The following is a 25,119-nucleotide window of genomic DNA, read 5'->3' as shown; positions in this document are numbered from 1 at the left end:
CATGCGCCACGACTACTGAGCCTGAGCTCTAGAGCCTGCGAGCCACAACTACTGAAGCCCGCGCACCTAGAGCCCATGCTCCGCAACAAGAGAAGCCACCGCAATGAGAAGCCCGCGCACTGCAACAAAGAGTAGCCCCCTCTCACCACAACTAGAGGAAGCCTGCATACAGCAGCAAAGACCCAATGAAGCCAAAAATAATAAATAAATAAATTTTTTTAAAACAAAGAATTTATGTCATAGAGAGAGGGATCCAGTGAATACTGTAACAGCTTTCTGCTCCAGCACGTAAACAGGATTGGCTAAAGCAGTCATAATAGCCACATGACCTCCACAGGTGACATAAACAAAGACATGTCCATCAATATGTAAATATTAATTCAATTTAGAGGATAAAGAATTATAGGCACTGAGTATATGTTCACTTTTGGTGTAAGCCCCCCCACCCCGACTTACAGAGCCTCCAGTACCTCCTCACTCACAGTGCCTTTCACCATGAAGTCACATGGTTTGTTTCCCCAAAAAAACCATGAGCAAATTAAGGACAGGAACTGTGTCTTTGATCTCTGTCCTCATTCACCTATAAAATAACTAGCATATAATAGAACCTCAATAAGTGTTTTCTGTCAGAATGAGAGAAAGAGTGAATAGGAGAGCAAACAGAAAGCAAAGGGATTACAGAGAAAGGAGGTATTGACTCTCTTGGGCATCAAGAGAGACTTTACACAGGATGTTAGCAGGAGTCCAAAGGTAATGAAAAAATAAAACAAAACAGAATGGGAGGTTCTCTTCTGAGATCCTTATCTGTGTGTTTTCTTTTTGTCAAAATTTGTTCTAGGCCAAAATTTTTTAGTTTAGAGATTGAGTGAGATAAATGCTCCTAAAATCTAATTATAACTTATTATATTTATTGTGTGTGTGTGTGTGTGTGTGTGTGTGTGTGTATTCTTTAATTCTAGGGAAATTGTGGAGATCTAACAGAGTTGGCAAGATTTTTGTCCTGTGTATGTGAGCATAGATGTAGATAAAAATAACTGACAGTGATAGAGATTTAGTATTTCTTTAATGTTGTCTTCAAAAGCAATTATTAGACATTATTTCAGAAGGGTTCACATTGTTTGAAATTTAGATAAACCATTTCAAAAGGCAGTATTTCCCTATTTAATGGAATATACTTTGAAACTTCCAAATATTCTTAATTTGAATATCTTAAATTTAGAAAACAAAAGAAAAATTCATGGAGAGAAAAAACAAGGACTCTCAGGTTTACTATGCTTTTTGACTTAATATTCTTTATTAACCCCCAGTTACAATATTCTTTAAGTGAAAAAGATGTGCTAAAAAAATACACAACTTCAATTTATCTTCAGTTCTTTTGGTTCCCTCTTAATGATTCCCATGAGCTGAAAGGGGAAAAGACTAAATAAGCACAACAGCGAGGTGGCCATCCTCCGTCTGGCAACTCAGAACAAGCAGAGCTAAACTAAAGCGCTGAGGTGGCAAAACCAGCACACGTCTAATTCTGGTCCATTTTACTCTGCCACTGGACATGACTTCTGCCGGGAGTCTGGAGTGCTGTCCTGCATGTGAAGGCTGAGAACCGACCTCTCCTATTCACAGGGTACTGCTCTCAACATTGCTACCTCCCTGTTTAGGTGTTTTCCTTCCCTGAAACATGGTGTCTCGACAGAGGTGAAAAATACTAACAGTGTCGGAGCAAAGACTGAAGCAGAAACATTAGGGTTAAAAAACAGAGATAGATAGAAAACCAAACTCCAAAGGGAGAAGGGTGCATTTTGTTCATTTCTACCACTTTCTGCTTCCAAGTCTTCCATTTGACTAATGTCACATGATGGTGTATAAACTTTTCATGCAAATTTCTACAAAGCATAACTTCTCAGAAGAGAAAGGCCTATGAAACAGAGATTTAATTCATCTTGAAACAGCAAATCATTTCTTATCTATTAACACACAAAATACAAGCCTAGAAGCACTGTCCTGTTATAATAAACAGACGTCTTCAATTATGACATGCTCTCCCAGCTACTGATCTCTTCTGTAATTATACTATGCAATGGGCACGGCACTGATATTATATTAATATGTAGGGAGGAGAGAACTTACACACAAATTAAATCAAGGCTCAATATTTCAGTGAAACTTACATAAGGACTGAGAACAAATGGTCTGTTTCTTAGAAGGAAGTAAAAAGATGATTTTATAATATCTCATTTTCTACTTCTAATTTAAAAGTGTAGAAATGAAATCTGTCTTAGACTTCTAGTCTCTTAACTGCCCATTTCAAACAAATTAGATAAAACTGTTTATGTTTCATAATCACCTGTACTTGTCATATTAACAGCAATAACAATCTTCAAAAAAAACTTTTAATATAGACAGGTTGCAAAGAAAAGAGAATGGCACATAGAAAACGTTTTTCTACAGACAAACGGATAAAGTTCAAGAAAAGGTTCCTCTCACCCTTTTGCAGAACTGTCAAACAACTTATCTTGACCAAGAATAGCACACAGTAAACACACCAAACAAAAGAAATGATGAAAGATGTATTTACTTGTTCAGGGATTCTATTTTTCTTTCTATTTCATATACACCTACTGAACAGTCTGCATTGTGTTAATAAATAACCAGAAGCAACCTAAGTGAACAGAGGAGGGGTTTCTATGATGCTGTCAGGTACCAGACAGTTGCTTGGCACTGCTGATACGGTGCTCTACACGTGAGCTGTATGACCACATATAAAAGAGAGCATATAGGTTAATGGATGGATCCTTTCACCTCTTAGATACAATGGGAGGAAAGGAAGAAAAGTTGTAAAAAAAAATGGTTAGCTTTTTGGAATTGTCCAAACCTTTCAATTTGGAAAGGAACAAATCAATTTTACGGACCATGTCCTGCCAGAGTAATCTTTTACCAGATAACTTGCTGTGGTTATTTGGAAATCTGCTAAACTGTAACTCCAAACTCTTCAACACTTAAGTGATTTTTCAAATTGTTTCCAGTGTTGGCTCCATGCTTTATTCCATATATATGAATTCAAATTTGAAATATTCTGAAGAAAATTTTCTGTTTCTATTTTCTAAAATATGAAAAAAAAGTCCAAATAATATGCATGAATTGGAACTAAAATCCATAAGCTCAGTGATCAGTGTGTTAAAAGTTTACCTCATTTATGACATTAAATACTCAAACAAGAAAGCTACTCTGGGGCTTCCCTGGTGGCGCAGTGGTTGGGAATCTGCCTGCCGATGCAGGGGACACGGGTTCGTGCCCTGGTCCGGGAAGATCCCACATGTCACGGAGCGGCTGGGCCCGTGAGCCATGGCCGTTGAGCCTGCACGTCCGGAGCCTGTTTGTTTCCAAATGTTCCGTGACAGTCTTTCCAAAAGCCACGATAAAAGTCTAACATAAATGAAAAATAAGCTAAAGCCAGAAAACATCAGAGTAAAAGTGAAATTATATACATACACACACACACACTGCATGTGTGTGTGTGTATATATATATATATATTTTAAATTTATTTATTTATTACTTATTGTCTCATAAATGGTTTCTGTATGATATGTAGATGACCTGAAAAGATATACGAATAAAAGTTGGCTTTCAAATTCAGGGCATAAAGAAAGGGCATGAGCTCTGAATTCTACATAAGATCTTCCCCTCAGTGTCAAACTCCATCATCCAAAAGTGGGAGCACGGAGCACAATCTGGTATCCGGAGATGATCGACATGTAGGAAAGACTATCTTAATCAACCCAAATATCTAGGTCATATGCTCATTCTGTTCTGCCCTAGCCTCATTGCTCCCTCACCATCTTGGCCATATTTCTCTTCAACATTAAGGGTGGTTAAGGAGGGCACACTGGGAGTCCTTGAGGTCTCAGAACCCTGGGAGCAGGTGGCCAAGGAAACTCTGAGTGAGCTCTCCACCGACTCTAGTGCTGTCCGTGACTTCCCCCTAAGCAACTCCTATTAAAAAAAAAAGACCAAGCATCCACTAGAACAAAACCAAGCAGGCCCATTTAATTAGGGCATTTGCTCGATATCCACTTCTTCATGTGAAACACACAGACACATGGGCCTAGGAGGTCTGATTAATTTTAATATGCACAGTCGTGACAAGCCTCAGGGGTAACTGAGTGAAAAGTGCACACGCGCGCAAACACACAAAATCCTCCAGCTAGTCAAGTCTGACAAATCAGCTTCAGAAAAATGCTGTGTGTGTTCCCCAGATTAGAGTGTTAAGATTCCGCAAGGGCCTGAACCTTTAATGTGAGGGAAAAGAGGCCTCAGAAACAGGTGGCTGGCTCTTCACTCTTGAATAAGTGATATCTCCAAAAGCTGTGGCACATGAGCAGCAAGAAGGTCTGGCACCCTCCCCTAATGTCCATGTCCAGTCTGGGTCAGTGGGTGTTTTTTAAGTGCTCCATGCATTATAAGTCAAAGTCTGGACCTGAGGGTTTTAGTTATGGACAAGGAAAACAGGGGTACCTCATTTATCTGAAAGGTTTAGGAAATATTAGAAACATTTGGGTAAAGACAAGTTTGCAATGATTTTCACAGTCCTGTTGGTAGATAAACTCACGTATAAGCAGGAATCAAATAGTACTCTTCTTGTGTAACAAATAGCCACCTGATAAAAGAATGCCGCCTTGATTGTTCACAGAAGGATGAACATTAAGGACATAGTCTTAAATATGATTACATTTTATTAACAAAAGTACAAGTTCTAATTGAAAAGAAAAATGTAAGCTATCTTGGCCGAATGGGATTCTTGTACAGACAGCCCTGGATCTCAGCTCAGGGACCTCCTACTCTAAAGAAGATCCCCCAAAGGCAATCCCTGAGCCCTTACAATCCAAGTCAGAAGGCCTTTTGAGAAAATATAAATTAATTTTCTGTAACACTTAATGAAATCAACAACATCAAGATAAACCGCTGTGACGGATACCGCTTGAAACGAAGATGAGCGTGAATACGTTTCACTCTAGTGCTGAAAAATTACAAGGCTTCAGACTCAGTGTACTCTGTGCTAAAGTTAAAACACTTATTCCTAAAGACATAGGTTCTACAGCATTTGAGGGTGTCTTCTTGTCCTGACCTTTGAAAAATAAACTCTTTTCTTTATCATCATTTTATGAGTGTCGATTTCCATACAGTGGTGCCTTGGAAAAGGGTGCCTGGAAGTTAGACTCCAGCAGGCTCAACAAGAAGAGACATTTTCCAGTGACAGACTGCATAGACGAACACGTAGCCACAATACATTAGGAGTAGCCTCCAACAGCGGTGGGAGTGTGAGGAACAGAACTGAAAAAGGGCTCAACTGAAAAGTACCCTTGTTTGTCCTTCAGTGGAACAGCACTTACAAAACCTCTTCAACGTGTACTTTGTCAAAAGGACGGTGACTAACTAAACAAAAGCAACTCAAACCTCTGCCAATTAAAGTATCTTTAGGCTTTTCCCCTGATCCGTTCAGTTTTTATTTTTCCCACCTCATCAAATGTGGCTTTAAAAAGAGTGAATTTCAAAGTGAATTTCAATATTCTTAATTTAACGGAATGCTTTGGGATTTCGAATTTAGGAAAGTCAATCTCCATAATTTCCGTATAAAATAATAATTGAAAAGTTGGTAAAATTAGGGGGTAATTTTGAATTTCAATTTCAACTTATCTGTCAATGTAATATGGTTTAATTTAAATTCTAAAGGGCTGCTCAACAACAGACATTTAAAGTAAAGAGCAGGCATTGTGATTTATAATGTAAACTCAAACATCAAACATTCAATGCCCGTAGGGATATTCACAAGGCCAAATATCATGCACCAGGGGCCTGTCTTTTCCACAGAATAATTATATATAATGCCGTAGCACAGCACAGATGAAAATACACTGCTTATAATATCTACTTCAGGACCCCTAAAATACATCTTAAAACAAGGAGAAAAAGCTTTATATCCATTTAGAGAATCTAATGGGTCTATATGTCAACACATTTGTAATAGAAATTAAAAGTCCATTAACACATAATTATTTGGGGGGAGAAAACACAAGTACCACAGAAGGTACAAGCAACTAAGTTGAATTATTTTCAATAGATGTGACAGAAGCAAATATCAAAAAGATACATTACACAAGAATATTCATACATATTTTTAAGTTTTAAGAGAGCATCATTCATGACCAAGAATTTACACTTTTTTGTTTCATAAACGTACAGTTATAAACTTAAAAAGTGTCCAGCCCAATCCTAGAAATGGTATACATGGAGTTAAGAGGAAGTTTTTTGGCATTTGCCACTGAGAATTTGTAGTATACTGACTGCATGGTGTCAGGGTGATATCCACTGAACAATATTCCCTGCTGTATCTGCTGGAGAGAAAGAAAGAGAAAGAGAGAGAGAGACAGACAGTCAGGCAGAGACAGAGAGAGAAAGAGTGAGAGAGAAAATTGATGACAATAAAACTCCCAATATTTTCTTCACCCAGTGATGGTTTCCGGTCTGTAGGTGACTCTGAGGGTGAAGTCTTGAGATCTGTCACAATATGTACTTTTCCAAACTCATTCCATTATTTTATTAGTTCTTACAAAAAGAGAACTTTTTTTGTGAAGTCTGTACTAAAAGCAATGAACTGTTTCATGTAAAGTAACACTGGGTGACTTTGGTAATAGGTTATGCCTTTAGGGTCTTGTAATATAAAATTGTGAGCAAAGATTTTTTTAAAGAAGTTCAGGAAAAAAGTCCCAATTGTGTAAATGATGACAAAGTCTAGTTCTAGGAGAAACAAAATTTCACAAATAAATGCAGTATCTCACACACAAGGGGTACACTCATCATGGTGTAACAATTTTGGAGGTGTGGGCATCATACTCTAAGAAGGAAGAACAGTGACAGATATAGATGCTAAATAAAACCAAGCATATGTGGGATCAGAAAGGAGGACTACACACATACCCACATGTACACACAAAAGGAATGAAAAGAAAAAGAAATCAAAATAGGGGAGGAAAGGAAGAACAAATGAGAGAAAGCTAAAATCCTAGAAAATTATGAAATTTTTGGTCAAGGGAGCCTTCAATTATCTTTGTCTTCAGTACACATTCACATTTATTGTAGAAATAAGAATACAAGAAATCCACAAACCCAATGTTAAATTGCTTCTCCTAGTCTCATACTGGTCACATTTTGCAATTTTATCCGCATCAATATAGAGAAATCTTTCTTTTTGAAAAGTAGTTCTTCAGGTACAAACTTGCCTAACCATATTTTATTTATGGAAATTTATATAAATAACCTTCAAAACAACTAGCTATCCTAGGATTTTTATGAATGTTGGGTTTGTCATTTTTGTTGTGGATTACATATCCTAAATTTCCAGAATTTTGCAGGTCTGAACCAGAATTTTTCAGTACATGGAAGTATCCTGGGAAAGCATCACTGGAGCCATATAATGTTTCTGGTATGCCTAAAGTAACAATGTTTCTAACCAGCCAAGATGTGGTAATGACAATAACTGGTACAATTCCAAGTTGGTTATAATTTATAAAGTACTTTCATGTGCATTACCTCATTTGTTTCCTTCAACAACCCTCTGAAGAAAGTAGGGCAGTTAGATTTGCCAACAGAGGACAGATATTTATTACATTAACACAATTACTACAGCAATTTAAAGGCAGGTACATATAATGTCTTTTATAATATAAATTATAAGGTAGATGCTCAGTTTTATGCAAAGAAATCCTTATTTAAATTTAAAAGCTGCACTTCCCTCAAATGCGGCAAAACAGATACAATGACATTCCCAAATATTGCTAAATACTTATAAGTTAATGCTTCAAAATTGATCAGAGACTAAACTATATTGATATATATCTTATACACAGTAATCAGTGGCAGAACCAGGACTACAGCTCAAACCCTGACTCACCGAGCAGTTACCCTTTTTCATCATGAATGGATATGAAAGTCAGATAAGAACTACGAACTCGGTCTCAAAAAACGCACAAATATACATATTTTCCCCATTTTGCATACAATTTCCAGGATTTATAAGCCCTCTGAAGGAACTCCTGAATCCTGAGTTTGGAAACTCTCCCCTTGAGGGAACATCTTAGAGTCCCTGAAAGACTGGAGGGAACAAGGAAGGAGTGGAGTCAGTTACTTTTCTTTGACTATAGGCCTCCGGAGATGAACTGTGGGGGGGCGGGGTGGGGTGGTGGAGTGATAGATCCAACTGTAGCCTGCTAGCATCCTGAGCTCATCGTAAGAAATAATAACTCTCTCTCCCATGCCAGCTCTGTCCTAGAAAAGAGTGCTGGTCTCCATTATGATGAAACACTAATAAAGAACCATTTACAGCATCGAATTCTGGAAAATTATTCACAGATCAATTCACTTTTTACTTTGCCCATAGCAGTGGGGGAAAATTGTAATCTGTGGCCACAAATTCATAGATAATGCCAATATATTAGCAATACTACAGTTATTTCAAAGATTAATGTGACCATAAAATATATAAAGTTTTTGTTTTATGTGTATTTTAGTTTTGTATCCTGGATCTTAATGCCTAGCTTTGTGACCCGGGACAATACTTTAACCTCTAAGTCACAGGAAGAATTTAAAGTAATGATCTCAAAGATTCAATAATGACAAAAAGGATGGAGAGGACAAGATGAATGAGATAAACAGGTAGGGAGGTTAACTGAGTAGGACATGAAGAAAAGAGGGCAGTAAAAACAGAAGGCAGGGACTTCCCTGGTGGCACAGCGGTTGGGAATCTGCCTGCCAATGCAGGGGACACAGGTTCGATCCCTGGTCCAGGAGGATCCCACATGCCTCGGAGCAACTAAGCCCGTGGGCCATAACTGCTGAGCCTGTGCTGTAGAGCTTGCGAGCCACAACTACTGAGCCCGTGTGCTGCAACTACTGAAGCCCGCGTGCCTAGAGCCCATGCTCCACAACAAGAGAAGCCACTGCACACGACAACAAAGAGTAGCCCCAGCTCGCCGCAACTAGAGAAAGCCTGTGAGCAGTAACGAGGACCCAATGCAGCCCAAAATAAATAAATAAATAAATAAATAAATAATTTTTTAAAAAAAACACAAAAAAACAGAAGGCGAGCAATGAAATCTACTCAATTTTTAGGGGAGTGTTAGCAAAGGCTAAAAATGTCAATTAGTGGGTGGACTGTCATCCACAGGTAACACAATCACCTACTATGCACCAAGTTCATTATTAGGAAGCGGAGAGGCACAGATAATCAAACCAAGAACTCATTTCAATGTTCACATGCTTACAGCTGTGGAAGACAGCAGGTAAATAAACAATGATGGTAATGTGGTCAGAACTAACAGAGATGAGTTATGTTAGCAGTGTAGACTAAACCAAATTCTGACAAAGGTGTTCAGAGAAGGCGTTGAGTCTTAAAAGGTGCATATAAATTCATTAGGTGGATAAGACAGGGTATGATATTTAAGGCAGAGGAAACTGCATATGAAAAGGCAGAGTAGTATTAAAAATACAGAGTGTTGAGAGAACTGCATGCAGTTTCTTTAATAAAGACAGCATGAGAACATGTACCTTAGAGAATGGTGGAAAGTAAGGTTAAGGGGATTAAAGGGTCGGGTCTTGTGTTCAATGCCAAGTAGTTTTGCGGCGGAAAAGAAGTTCGTTCTAATTCTAGTTCCTCCATATGACAAGAACATGAACAAGTTACTAAAACTTGATTTTTAAGATAAGAAATAATACCAGCTTCGGAGTTTCTGAGGATTAAATGAGGTAGCTCACATAACATCTGGAAGAGGGTCGTGTATTTATTAAGGTCTCTTTCCTCTCCTTTTTCCAAGACAGCAACGGGGTAACACTGAAGCAGTATAAACGTCCTTTCAACAAATATTTTAAATATTTAGTACGTGCACTATCCTCACCCTTAAGGCGTTTAATACAGGGGAAGAAACTTGACAAATAAATGGACAGTCATAATACAGTTAAGTAACTAACAATGGAGGGAGGCAAGTAACGGTTCTTAAAACGGTGAAAAAGTTAGTGCAGTGAGTGTAAATAACTCTTTCTAGCAACTTGGACTTGGAGAAATGAGGAACAGAATTACAGATAGAGGGGATGGGAATCAAGAAAAGGTGTTGTTTGTTGTATTTCTAGGAGGAAGAGATATAAATAAGCTGAAAAGGTCATTCCAAAGAGACATAGGAGTACTATAGACATTAATATAGAAAAGTTAAAATATGAAGCCTGTTATAATCTTGTATCTAAAAGGATTCTATTTTAAATGAGATATATAAAGTTCTCATCAAGGTAAAAATTACTTGCACCTGCACTGTTCTGAGCCTAAGGTTTGAATGAAAATCAAAGTCTGGATCTGACCCCTAAATTTAAAGGCTGATCTGTAGTTATAGACTATCCCTAGCTACCTGGAACTTGAGAACACAGGACATTTGTGGATACCCATCTAGCTTGGCTTTATTAGCTAAATTAAGATAGCTGCTTGTCTTAGATTTGTTCAGATTTAATTTAATGATCAATGATATACTCTTTAAAACTAAGATGGGGTGATGACATTATTTCTAAAAAAATCAAGACAGAGAGAGTAAAGAATACCAGAAGGTATGACGTAACTGAACTGCAAAAAAAAGGCACCTGGACCTGTACGATGTGCACTGGATTCTCATTCTAGCTTTAACACTAACTTGCTGTGTGAACTCAAGTACATCTCTACCTCAGTTCTCTCTCTCTCTCTCGAAATGAGGAGAGAGGGCTAAAATGTGTCTACGTTTCATTCCAATTCCGAATTTCTATTATGCCAAACTAATTTGCTCCCAGACATTCTTCTAAAACAAGTTTTTCTTAAGATATCTTCCAAGGCATTTTTTTTTAAACACTTTAAAATCAAACAGTTTAAACTGAGCTGATTTTCAATTAAAGCTTTCTGGAAATTTGATCACCATTGAGGAATCAGAAATTTACTTTAGCAGAAAATTATGGAATACTACTTTCTTATTCAATATTTCAAAGGAAATTAGGGACACATGTGTTAATGTGTAACATTAAACTATTACTGGTAAAATTCCTAATTAGGAAACACAGTGTAAGTAGTGATTAAGGGCATGAATTTTAGTTTAAGGTTGACTTCAGTTTGAATAATGACCCAACAGTCACCCTGTGACATATTTAATCACCAGTTTCCTCATCTGAAAATGGAGATAATAAGAAACAGAATATTTAGTTCATGTGTATGGCATTTCCTGAAATTGGAATAGCTATACATAATAGCCCTGGTTATGAGGTTTATGTAAAGATTAAATAAACTATTTCATATAAAGTACTTAACACTATCATTAACACATGATATGCACTTAATATATGCAACCAACCGAATACATATCATTTATTCAAGGCCTTGATATAGGAATAATGTATCACATATTGTGATATTAAACCTCGTCATTCTTAACTCCTAAGTCTAATAGTTAAAAAAAACGACTGATAGAGCATAGTTACTACCAAATATAAAATATATGTTACATAGGTCAGACATTTCGAACTGAAAATTTACTATGAACTTTGGCAGGTTCCACATCAGTTAAAGTGTCACTGGACAGATGAGAATCTTCAGCACCAGAACTTTTAAAGTAATGACAGACAAAAATTCTGATGGAGGAAAAAGATACAAACAAAAGAATATAAATATATTTTCTCCTATTTATAACTTTTAAAATATTTTAATTAATTGCTTGAAAAGATAAGCTAGCTCGAATAAAAGAGCCATTTTTTCTTCGACCCATATGCAAATCTTATTTTCTTTCTAACCATTTTACCTCGGTGGCCTCCTTTTGTACGACACACCATTCTCTGCTAACTTCTGAATTTCTGCTAGTTTGCTGTTGGCAGGGATAAGGTTGGAAATAATACGGACTTTCTATTGAAATCTGCATTCCCCCCAATGAGAGGAAGCAAAGGCATGAATATGGCACCCTCATAATGATTTAGCTGGGGCTTAATGAAATTTTCATCACAACCTGCTGTTCATTTTAATGGCCTTTGAAAAACAAAGGAAAACATAGCTTGAGGGAAGAAAAGATTTTTCCGTAGCAGATATCTGTCAGCTTAACATTTAGTTCCATTCACTCTCTCTCGACTCTCTTCATCCCCATATTACTGCCCTCATCACAGAACTATAACAATGTTTTGTACTTTTTCATTAAATTTATTCCTAGGTATTTTATTCTTTTGATGTTATAGTATATCACAGAACTACAGATCATTTGTTTGTACTGTATGCAGGGTCACTGTCCTGATGTTTGGCTAATGTCAGGTTTTGGTGTCCATTCTCATGTCTAACCATACCCTGTAATCAGTGGAGTTTTTAATCAGTTTGAATAATGACCCCAACAATCACCCTCTGACATATTCAACATCAGTTTCCTCATCTGAAAATACAGATAATAAGAATCAGAATATTTAGAATGTAACTTCCCACTTGCTGTGGAGCCTTTCACATATCTTCCTAGATATATTTCTCCCTTTTTCTCTTTTTGCAGTTAAAAAAAAGAGAAAGAAATTTCCTTTAACACTCTATTCCTTTTCTATGATACAATTTTCTGCCATGTTATTATTGTTTTTCTTGGTGATTAAGAGCACCACTTTACTCAGATACATAAATTGCTCCTTGATAATTACTCCCAATAGCTGCAGTTACTAAATCTTCTTACAAGAGCAAATTTCTTCATCAATAAAAGTGAGTCTAATTTCTCCAAAGAAGACATACAGATGGCCAATAGGCACATGAAAAGATGCTCAACATCACTAATATTAGAGAAATGCAAATCAAAACTACCATGAGGTACCACCTCACACCAATCAGAATGGCCATAATTAAAAAGTCTACAAATAATAAATGCTATAGAGGGTGTGGAGAAAAGGGAACCCTCCTACACCATTGGTGGGAATGTGAGTTGGTGCAGCCACTATGGAAAACAGGATGGAGGTTCCTCAGAAAACTAAAAATAGAGTTGCCGTATGGTCCAGCAATCCCACTCCTGGGCATATATCTGGAGAAAACTCTAATTTGAAAAGATATATGCACTCCAATGTTCATAGCAGTGCTATTTAAAATAGCCAAGACATGGAAGCAACCTAAACGTCCACTGACAGACAAATGGATAAAGAAGATGCAGTATTATACATATATACAATGGAATACTACTCAGCTATAAACAAGAATGAAATAATGCCATTTGCGGCAACATGTATGGATCTAGAGATTATCACATTTAGTGAAGTCAGTCAGAAAGAGAAAGACAAATACCACAGGACATCACTTATATGTGGAATCTATAAAATGACACAAATGAACTTATTTGCAAAAGAGAAACAGACTCATAGATACAGAAAACAAACTTACCAAAGGGGAAAGGGGGTGGGAGGGGGTAATTAGGAGTCTGGGATTATCAGATACAAACTAGTATACATAAAATAAGATAAACAGCAAGGTCCTACTGTATAGCACAGGGAGCTATATTCAATATCCTGTGATAAACCATAATGGAAACGAATACTATAAATAAGCATAACTGAATCCCTTTGCTATACACCAGAAACTAACACATTGTAAATCATCTATACTTCAATTGTAAGTAAGTAAATAAATAAATAACTGTGAGTCTACTTACATTTCTGTGTACTCAAAGCATGTCTAGGAATCTTGTGTATGTAAACATAACACCATCTTAGTCGTTTTGTATTCATACAAAGACTATCTTTCTGGGACTCGGGCTTTTAGATGCTTGGCATGTTCAACCTATATGCCAGTCTTCCATAAAGACTATCTCTGTATTTTCTCAATATCTTTATATTACTCAATAACAAGTCACTCTTGAGCTGAGCTTTTAATATATTTGTAGGAAGGAAAGTACAAAAAAAGAACTGTGGGAAATACAATAATGAAAACAGTCTAATGTCCACATACATAATGATATTTCTTTGTGTCAACTCTTTCTGCCAGGGATGCTCTATCTCTGTTCTTCTGCCTGTGTAGCTATAATTTTCCCCTAATTCCCAGTACCTCTGAATGTTTCCTGCTAAGCAAATTGGCAAGCACTGTCTCCTGCCCTTTTTCCTGGTAGGAATTATTCATGTGGCTTCAGCCTGTCATATACTGCCAAATTAAGAGTCTGTGCACCCACTTGGAAGGAAGCTCACATGAAACACTGAGGGAATACCAAGGCCCTAAAAGAAATGACACCTCAGTAGCAAAGAGCACACTTCATATCCAGATCTTGCTTTCTAACACCATTCTCCAATAAAAGGAACCAGGGCTTCTTAGAGAAATGGCTTATTCTAGGACTGGGAGAAGGAAAGATACAAGATGAATCTGCAGTATATTATAGTACCAGAAAGTAAAGAAGTGCTCAAAAAAAAAAAAACCACCATCACGGTGGTATGTCAAAGTGACACAGAAGGAGCCTCCAATGAACAAAGCTGGAACAATGTGACTAACGCAATAAAAAATTGTATTATAACTCAAAGTATAAAATAAACATCCATGAGTTCATACTGATATAAATAGGTGATTAAATAAGTAAATGATAGAGAAGAGATAAATCTCCAATAAAGAATAAATCCAAATAAATTTCTCGATGATTCGCTGTGAAGGATGGGGATCAAGGTTCCCTACTCCTTAAATGTGGGTTGTACACAGCACCTTCCTTCCACAGAGTAAGGTACAGAAAGGGGGCAGGGAGGCTTTACTGTGGAGAAACCCGACAAGCACTGTTATCAGCCAGGTGATCAAGGTCGACATCAACATTCGCAAATCACATAGTAAGTGTGTACTTTTGATGTGATGTGACAAGAATGGTACTTGGTTTCTGTGGTCTTTCTACCCAAACCCACAATCCCAGTTTAATTATGAGAAAACCACCAGACAAATTCTAATAGAGTGGCATTCTACAATATATCTGAACAGTATTCCTCAAAATTTTCAAGGTTATCAAAAATAAGAACAGTCTGAGAAACTGTTGCAGCCAAAAGGAGCCCAGGGAGACATGAGAACTAAACAGCTAAATGTAATCTGTTATGTGATGGCATCCTAGAAAAGAGAAAGCACACGGTGAAAACTAAAGAAATCTGAATAAACTATGGACTTTAGCTAATAATGCTGTATCACAACATAAAAGATGCAAAATAACTTTAAATGCAGAAAGTTAATCATGCAAAATGAATAGCATATATAAAAATAAAGAAAAAGAAAATTATCATAAAGATGTTATACCAGAAAGCTATGATTCTGGGTGATTTTTATCTTCTTCCTTTTAATTTTTCTGTTTTTTAAACAACTCTTATAGTAAGAAAATACTATTTTTAATATCAGAAAAAAATGCAGCACATTAAAAGAAAAAGGTTGTGTGGGTCCTCCTCAAAACTCCATTTTTATCTCCATGCAGATTAGAGCCAAAAAGTCTTTGGCTGACTAGATTATTTCCAAAATCCCTTCCAACTGTAAGATCATGTGAATTACATAAATTTTAACTAAAATCCATGTCCCAGCTATGCATCTGGTAGAGACCCAGAAATATTTAATTACCACATGACTCCAAATACCGGTTAACATGTATTTTGCACCAGATGTAATTTACCAGTGTCCTAACAACAGTTATAAATAGTGTTAAATAGTATAAATGCAGTATATTTTTGGTGTAAAGCATGTCTTTTTATGTCACTGTTTTATGTTTGTTTGTTTTAATTTTCCATCTGACTCTGAAATAAATAGGAGGCATGTTCTTGTGTGCAACGTGGCATCCGTGTTTAGGATGGACATAGGTTTTAAACAGGAGTTAGTAAACATCTGTAACATAAAGGATAACTATCAGTTATTCATAAATTATACAGTTTGCATCAATCGTTTTACTAGTTTGTTTGCTTTCATTTTAAGATTAGTCCATGAGCATTATCACCTGTAGGATACTATCTGTAACTATTAAAGAGATTTAGAAAATGAAATCTTAAAAGAAAGGCATCCTGGAAGTTGAAAAAGTGGGAACCTCAACTGAGCTAACAGTAAGAGAATCACTACTTTTCAAATACACAATAGTTCTAGCCATACTTACTAATTTTAGACTATACAAAAAATAGACCGAATTATCTATGCACTCTAAGATGCATTAATGTATAAAGGTTATAAAATGTAACAAAGTTGTAAAATGGCCCTTGGGGGGAAGCACAAACTAGACTGCAGATATCTGGCAGGTAGGCGGTGACTGTCCTGGGCTCTTCTGCCACTTTGTATTCTTGAACCTTTAAGTTTTACTCAACCACAACTTACTCGTGTGAAAATAAGGAAGACATCACAACAAAAATTAATGATTTATAAAATTGGGGTTAGACGTATAAACATGTTTCTAAAAAAAAATACTATCCATCTTCATTGCATTAGGTTTCTTCCAATTTAACCTTGAGAGTGCATCAGAAAAGGGAGCTAGAAGTTAACATCAAACCATTAAAATCAGGAGATAGGCAACAACTTTGTTTTCTTTTCCATCCTTTACCTTCTGGCTCATTTTTGATGAGCTCTTCCATCTTCCTCTGCTTCAAGGTGTCAACAACATCAGCTAAGCTGCCTTTGCGCCGCTCAGGAGTCCCCAGGGCTGTACTAGACAAGGACTCGCCACTCTGTCGCCCACCTTCTTCTGCCTTCTGAGGTGAGGTAGATGAGTTGTGTGGGGCAAATGAAGACATAACTTTATTGCCATCAACTTCCTGAAAGAGAAAGCAAAAGCAAAATATATATATATATATATATATTTGTTTAAAATTCAGTAAGCTTTTTAATTTTAATTGGTTACATGGCTTATGCAGCTGCAACAGTGAAAAGTGAAATGTCACTCTGCAACAGCAAAAGGAATAAAGAAATTTCAAAAAAGAATACATTAACTTTACAGGTTGACACTAGAGTGAGACAAAGATCAATTCATAGGAGAAGTAAAAAGAAGAAGATTCTCTCCCTTAAACTGAGTTCAAACGGCAACATAGCCTTTCTACAAAGCCTATATTGATGAGTTTTGTCTATTTTTTGCTTTTGTTTGAAAGTCTTAGATTTTCCTATGAACATTAAATGTAGTGGTCATCTGTAATAAACCTTCTCATGATATTATAATGTTTAAACAAATAACATTCCATATATTTAATTTTCTTTTTAATTTTAAGCAGCTGCCTGTTCTTTATGGTAATCCTAATTAAAGTAGGGTCCTCTTTTAGTTCTCCACCTTCCTCTCATGCTTTTAAGAAGACATCAGCCACCCAAGTTATTCTGATATCAGAGAAGTATACTGTAAATTCACTTCTGCTTATGCAGAAGATATTTCCAATTCCATTTGTTATCTGAAGCACTGTTTCTGATGATACTCTTTGCTGTTTTGCACTTTAAGCCTCATTTGCCATAAAAAATAAAGTTTCTTGCAGACTTTGCCTCTTCATAATTGTGTACATGTAGGAAAAGAACTTATTCTATAATTCTAAAAGGTAAACATACTTCTGGTGTTCCTTTTGGCATTATTTTCCCCATAATTTCTACCAGAACTTCGGCAATGTGTGTAATATCAGGGGTATATTTTGTATAAGCAGCACTAAATTGTTTTTTCAGAACTTTTCAAGAGAAATGATATTGAAATGACAAAGAAAAATTTATTTTCTTAATATATAATCTCTTACCTCCATAATCCTTTGACTTGCCACAAAGCAGAGCTTTTCTTAAAAATTAATCTGTATCCTAACATCTTTGCAGAAGTAGTCTCCCCCAGGTTTATTTCTTAATTCTACAGCATTAAAAGTTTCCAGTAAAATATATATGAGTATGTGCATATTCAATATTCAGTATAATAGCTTATACCCGTGTTTACACATTTTTCCTCTATTTAAGACATGTTAATGAGGATCTGTTGACCCCAGAAAAATGACAAATCACACTGATTTGATATTTAATCTTTAAAAAATAATGCTGGGCTTCCCTGGTGGCGCAATGGTTGAGAGTCCGCCTGCCTATGCAGAGGACACAGGTTCGTGCCCCGGTCCGGGAAGATCCCACATGCTGCGGAGCGGCTGGGCCCATGAGCCATGGCCGCTGAGCCTGCCCGTCCAGAGCCTGTGCTCCGCAACGGGAGAGGCCACAGCAGTGAGAGGCCCGCATACCGCAAAATAAATAAATAAATAATAATGCTAATATTTTTGACTAGATTAAAAATACTTGATAAAACTGTCATTCTAATTGTTTAAAATATATGAAAAATAGAGGTGTCAACACAAATGTAATCATAACCTGTTCATATGATTTTTGTCAATGGACATTAGTGAGTACAGGGACATTAGCTATGGTATAAACATCAGTTTGTTGGATGGAATCGAGTCAATGTGGGAAAAGCAAAAGTAAAAAATGTGTGCGAAAAGAATTTTCAAAATAATTCTAAACCCCAAATGGTTTCCATTTCCTAAAAACAGAATATGCCTCTTACAATCACTGTTTCTTGATTCAATGCTCTATAGACAATACTTTCATAGATGAGTCTTAGCTTATAAGGTACTTGAATTTAGAAATCAATATGCATAATGTAATAATTATAAGCCCCTGCAGGCTAAGTGAAAGTACACTTTTGTAATTATTTATTTAAAACCGACACATAAATACAAGCAAACACTTAAACACAGATACATACACACACAGACACCTCTGAAAGGGGCAATCACAAATTCATTCAGTAAACTAAGGAATGTTTTTATGAATGACCCATAATAAACATTAGCTCAGTTTAATGTGCAAACCAGAATACAGCAAAACTGCTGCATTTATTTTCCACAGATCTTTCTTCTCCTTTATTTCCAAGGTCAAACACAGAAACATCCCAATTTTAACTTCACTTTAAACATTTATATTTTATACTCTGTTTTTACATTATATGATGATATACTTTACAAATAAGAATTTGGCAACTGAGCTTCACTTGCCATAAGTGAAAATTACACACATTTTTCTGTACCATCATCAGTACAGAGAATGACACCCAAATTATATGCAATGAAGTCTATTAAAATATCAGAAAAAATTTCAAATTAAAGTAAAATAAAATAATATCCCATTTTGCATCTCTGTAATTTTCTACACCTTGCAAAGAGAAAGGATATATTGTGAAGAGTTTAACATATTTCACAAGAATTCTAAACTCAGTTACCACAGCAATATAAAAATAAATTAATTAGCATTACTTTTATTTCAAGCAGGAATATTTATCTTATCGCTGTTTCACCTGTCTGATTACATTTCAGCCTCTGGCAGTGTTAATCCTTTTCACAGTTTTATGTAGTTAACAGATGTTTCAGTGTGGGGCTCCATTGTCCATCTGCATGGCCAATGGCCTGTTATGTAGTGCTGGCACAGTCTTCGGTCAACAAAGTCCTATGGTTTTCAGTTTCTTCCCTGGGACTGCATTTACCATCCCTGAAATAATGACTGCACATTTCCGTTCATTTTCCTGGGAGCTGAACGTTCAAAGAGTCCGCTAACAAATGCATCAGTGGTCCAGGCCAGCAATATATATTTAATTAAGTTTTGTGAACTCTAAGAACAAGCTTCAGTATTTTGCAGAAGAGCTCTCAGAACTGTGATGTGTAACTTTTAAAGTCTAATGATAAAAGTGTGTTCCAAACTTTTAGAATGAGGTTAATAATCTCCGTTATTCTTTTTTTTTTTTTTTTTTTTGGCCATGCCACACAGCATGTGGGATCTTAGTTCCCCAACCAGGGGTTGAACCCATGCCCCCTGCAGTGGAAGTGCAGAGTCTTAACCACTGGACCGCCAGGGAAGTCCGTTATTCTTGAACAAACTTTACCTCACCTTGCCCTCTTTGTCACCTTTGCAACCATGAGATAAAGGAAGGCGTCTGCCTAATGTATCCATGTATCTATCCTCATCAAAATATCTTTTTAAAAATGGATTCTTATTAATTCTATAGATAGCATTTTGCTATGAACACCTTAGTATTCAAATTTCAGATAATTTGGTGACTAAGAAGAATTAATTCATTTGAATAAAAGAGATAATATGTGACTCAATCAAATATGTATCTTCCTTTTATTGCCCAAATGACATTTCATTCTTGACTTCTGGACTCAAGAAATACATCAGCATGTGTATTTTTCGGTCCTATAAACTGAAATTAAATCCACACAGGGTAGTAAAAACACTACATTTAATAGTCAGTCTATCAGACTATAATCACTAAGAATGACAGACAATATTTATTGAATATTTATTTTGTGTCAGGCGTTGTTTAAACTGCCATACGTGCATTAACTCAGTTAATTCTCATGGCAAGCCTAATTATGATTTGCACTTCAGAGATGGAGAAACTGAGGCACACAGACTGAAATAAATGCCGGAGATCATATGACTAATAAAATATAAAGTAGATAATCAACTCCATTCTCTTGGCTTTCAGAGCCCTGGTTCTCAACCACAGTGCTAAAACTACCCTACTCTTAAAAGACAAAAAACAGGGCTTCCCTGGTGGCACAGTGGTTGAGAGTCTGCCTGCCGATGTAGGGGACACGGGTTCGTGCCCCGGTCCAGGAGGATCCCACGTGCCATGGAGGGGCTGGGCCCGTGAGCCATGGCCGCTGAGCCTGTGCGTCCAGAGCCTGTGCTCCACAACGGGAGAGGCCACAACAGTGAGAGGCCCGTGTACCGCAAAAAAAAAAAAAAAAAGACAACAAACCCAAAAAAAACCTTTAACTATGTCTATATCTATCAGTGATATGGGTGAACAAAATATGCTTCTTTTAAATAATTAAGTATGAAAAGGAGAGGCTTTCACCCCAATATGTTCAACTCTTAAAGAAGTGATACAAATGTCCCGAAATTAATTAGCGCAGCAGTATTGTAGGCTTATAAAGCTCTCTCCATCCAAATACACATTGGTTTATACTATATTCCAAACAAATGAACCTTAAGATTTAAATAGTTATATACACCAAACATATACATTTGAAGTCTAAGTGGCTAATCAAAATAATGGTGCTCAGTAGTTTATGATTTTTTATCTATCTTTATAGAATGTGTGGCCATCTCTAGCATTCTTTCTAGTTCAATAAAGTTTTGAACTTAGAAGAAACAGTACAGAAGATTTGGATTATATTTAACTAAATTCTCATGAATGCAAGTTCATTAATTTTGGTATTGCATGGACGCAGCACAAAATGAACTACAGATCCACAGAGAAAGTGCTTTGGTGCCAAACAAGTTTTGACATGGTCATGTTCTTCTTCCAGCAACAGGCTGTTCTTGGTTGTAATGGGTGAAGGTGGTCAAAAAGCACAAAATTCCAGTTATAAAATAAATCCTGGGATGTAATGTCCAGCATGGTAACCATAGTTAATAATATTATAATCTCTATCTGAAAGTTGCTAAGAGAGTAAATCTTAAAAGTTCTCATCACAACAGAATAAAAATTTGTAACTTAGGCGGTGGGTGTTAATTAGGCTTACTGTGGTGATCATTTTGCAATATATACCAATAGCGAGTCACTATGTTGTACACCTGAAACTAATATAATGTTATATGTCAATTATATCTGAATTTTTAAAAGCTATATTATGTAGTTATTCCTTAAATTCTTTAAAAATTGGATAAAAATACATTATCACAAATATCCATTTTGAAACTAAATTGCACTACCTGTAACCTATTCTGTCAAGCTAGGAGATGCCAAATTTCATTTAGTAATAGAAAAAAAATTCATAATGATTGTGTAAAAACTATTTTTAAAGTTTTTTTGGTTAAAATAATTTTTCATTATACTTCTGCATGAAACCTCAAACCACTATTGCTTACTCTTTTTGGATTATAGATCTCCTGATGTAGCTAGAGATGCCCTCCAAAACTCAAATGCACATGCATACAGGCAAACACTCATGCAATTGCACACATAATTTTACATATAATTTTAGAGAGTTCATTTTCTACTCTCATAGTTCCAACTATGAACTTCCTCAATGAACTCCCCTAGGAACTCCTATAAACCCTGGATTCCAGGTTAAGAAGCTCTGACCTAAATGTAAAAAGGACTATAAACTCATTAATATATACAATTAGATGATTTCAAAATGATCAGTTATTATATGTAAAAAGAGCCTCAAGCTATAGATTTTATTGATGTTTTATTCAGGTAAACATAGAGGCATGTATGTCAATAACTTGAAATTTTACTGTTCCTAGGATAAACATTTAGACAGAGATCAATCTTTTAATTATAAAGAATAATAAACACACTGAAGAAAACAGTACATTACTAAGGGCAATCATCGTCTTACTCAGAAATTACCTTGTGATAATGCACATATAAATCTGAAATGGAAGGCAGAACAAATTGTTAACTTTTATAAATGAATGTTACCGTTTTGAGAAGTCATACCAGTTAAATTTCAAATAGGAATTTTCCTGAAAGCAGGATGTAAACATATGAGGAAGGATAAACAACACCTCAAAAAGCTCACTAGAGAACACTAAGAGTCTTTCTTTGATTAACATGATCGAATTCAATATTCTAGGAACAGGATATGGTCAGTTCCCAAGATTTATAAAACAAAAGTCAGCACTTATAGGCAGATCTCTGAAGGGTGTCTATTATGGTTGTGATTACTGTTGGTGTTAATGTTGTCGGATTTAAAATCTTTTCTAAACTTTTCCTTAAAAAGAGCTGTCTAATGCATACTTAGATCCACTGATTTAAATAAATGAAAAATTGACAGAGACAGTTTTGCTTGAGTTACTGTCAGTCATCTATAGACAGAGCTCATCACAACTGTTCACCTTTCTATATTGGAAAAAGCCACCAATAACACATTTGTAAAACTTACTGAGTTTTATAAGATCAACAATTCTTAGTGCTTAAACGACTACAAGGTAAACTAATTGAGATTCCAAATATTAGATGAGTGGTTCATAAATCTGTCTAGGGATGGGACCAGCAAGTTACGTATATGCGTTTTTTTTTAAAGCTCCCTAGGGGGTTGTGTGTTAGCCTTGGCTGTACCGGCCTACTCTAGATCACTTGCAAGGTAGTCATAGGAACCCAAAGTCAGCTTTTAAGGAAAGATTATATTTTATATATTTCAACATTTTATGAGATTATAGAAATTCCCTGAAAATTAGTGCTCTAAATCCTTACAATCATTTAATCATCACCAAAAAATGGGTAGAAATTCCATAATACTCAAATATGTACTGTACATTTTTTGCTCTATGATCTACGGAGAGTTCCATATTCCATACCCTGCTCAGTTCTAATTTTTAAAGAATACTGTAGAAACCTTAGAGGTTCATTGGCCTCTGCAATGCAGACACAACCTACTCTGAGAGCAGATCTAACATTCTAAATAGTGATGGACCTCATCAAGTTTAGGTAAAAGATTATTATTTTATAAAAATGGCTCTATTATATTTAAAATATAGGATCCACTACATATTTCAAAGATTTTTAATGTATTTTGGACAATGAAAATAGAAGTGAAAGCTATCTGATGTTTTTTTCCAAGCCTAAAAATATAGACTCTTTTAAAAATTCCTTTCCTGTGCAAAAGATTGGAAATTAAGCAAAAGTCTAACTTGGTTTGCATTTTTTTTGCCAAGCATTGAGATGAAACGTTACCTTAGACTCACACTTAATTACTGAGCAGAGGACTAAATAAACATTTAAAAGTGCATTTTTTCTTAAGACGCATTCACGTGGTACTAAACAACAATAAAGGACAGGTGATTTGTACAAATGTGATTTCAGACTGTGGTTGGTCAGTGAACAATATCATTGGCATGACCTGGGAATACTCTATACATTTTTTCGGGCCTCATCTCAGACTTTCTGAATCAGAAACTCAGAAGGTGAAGCCCCAAAATGTGATTTCACAAGCCTTCCAGGGGAGGAAGGCTTATTAACACCTTAAGGTTAGAGAACTACCAGTATAGGAAAAACTGTAAGAGTTAAAACAGAAAAAGAAGGAGAGAAGGAAACAGGGAGATGACAAAAAGCTGCAGTGGAGACGAAAGATGTCATAAAGTGACAGGACTTAAAGGATGTGAGAAATGAGCTGAAAGGTAATATATTCCGGGGGATGGGGAAGAGACAGAAGAGTTGGCAAACATGCAGAGGTTAAAAATGACCAACACGGGCTTCCCTGGTGGCGCAGTGGTTGAGAGTCCGCCTGCCGATGCAGGAGACACGGGTTCGTGCCCCGGTTCGGGAAGATCCCACATGCCGCAGAGCAGCTGGGCCCGTGAGCCATGGCCACTGAGCCTGCGCGTCCGGAGCCTGTGTTCCGCAACGGGAGAGGCCACAACAGTGAGAGGCCCGCGTACCACAAAAAAAAAAAAAAAAAAAAAAAAAAAAATGACCAACACGTGTGGGGGGAAAATGACACTGACAATTTTTTTCTTTTTTTTTTTTGCAGTACGCGGGCCTCTCACTGTTGTGGCCTCTCCCGTTGCCTAGCATAGGCTCCGGACGCGCAGGCTCAGCGGCCATGGCTCACGGGCCCAGCCGCTCCACGGCATGTGGGATCCTCCCGGACCGGGGCACGAACCCACGTCCCCTGCATTGGCAGGCGGATTCCCAACCACTGAGCCACCAGGGAAGCCCTGACAATGTTTTTTAATAGCCATTTTGGCACATACTGAAACAGGCGTAGGTTTGCTGGTTTCATACTAACTGTATAGATTAAAGAATATGAGATTTATGTCAAAATTGCATTGTGGAAATAGATTATTTTCAGAAATGCACTAAAATTTGGTTTGAATTTATTAACAGTTTAATCTCATTTATAATATAAAATAAAACAATGATAGTATGTTTCCTTTGTTTTTTTAAACCAATGTCATATTTGCCATCTAATTTAATTCCAGTGAGTGAAACAGAAATTTAAAGGCAAATTTTCTGATCTAATAAGAGATTGTACAAACAGGAAAAACAGTTTTGGAAAATATCTTCATTTGCATGTGGACGCTACACAGGCAGAAGTGTCTAATGGTTGTTTTTCCAGAACCACATTTAC

General features: G+C 36.4%; 1 protein-coding gene across 8 annotated transcripts in view; it reads right to left on the bottom strand.

The window, feature by feature from the left end:
- The window catches only part of SOX5 (SRY-box transcription factor 5), a gene marked incomplete at both ends in the record, with an annotated part of 680,357 nt that overhangs the window by 283,159 nt on the left and 372,079 nt on the right, over positions 1-25,119 (bottom strand). For all 8 annotated transcript variants that reach the window (XM_079714354.1, XM_079714355.1, XM_079714348.1 and 5 more), the window contains one exon: positions 16,578-16,788. In XM_079714354.1, coding sequence (XP_079570480.1) covers positions 16,578-16,788 — 211 coding nt within the window. The remainder of the gene's footprint in view (positions 1-16,577; positions 16,789-25,119) is intronic.

This window comes from Hyperoodon ampullatus, assembly GCF_949752795.1.
Source record: "Hyperoodon ampullatus genome assembly, chromosome: 11".
Classification (NCBI taxonomy): domain Eukaryota; kingdom Metazoa; phylum Chordata; class Mammalia; order Artiodactyla; family Ziphiidae; genus Hyperoodon; species Hyperoodon ampullatus.
The sequence above is the reverse complement of the archived record's forward strand: the minus strand, read 5'-3'. Positions and strand labels throughout refer to the sequence as shown.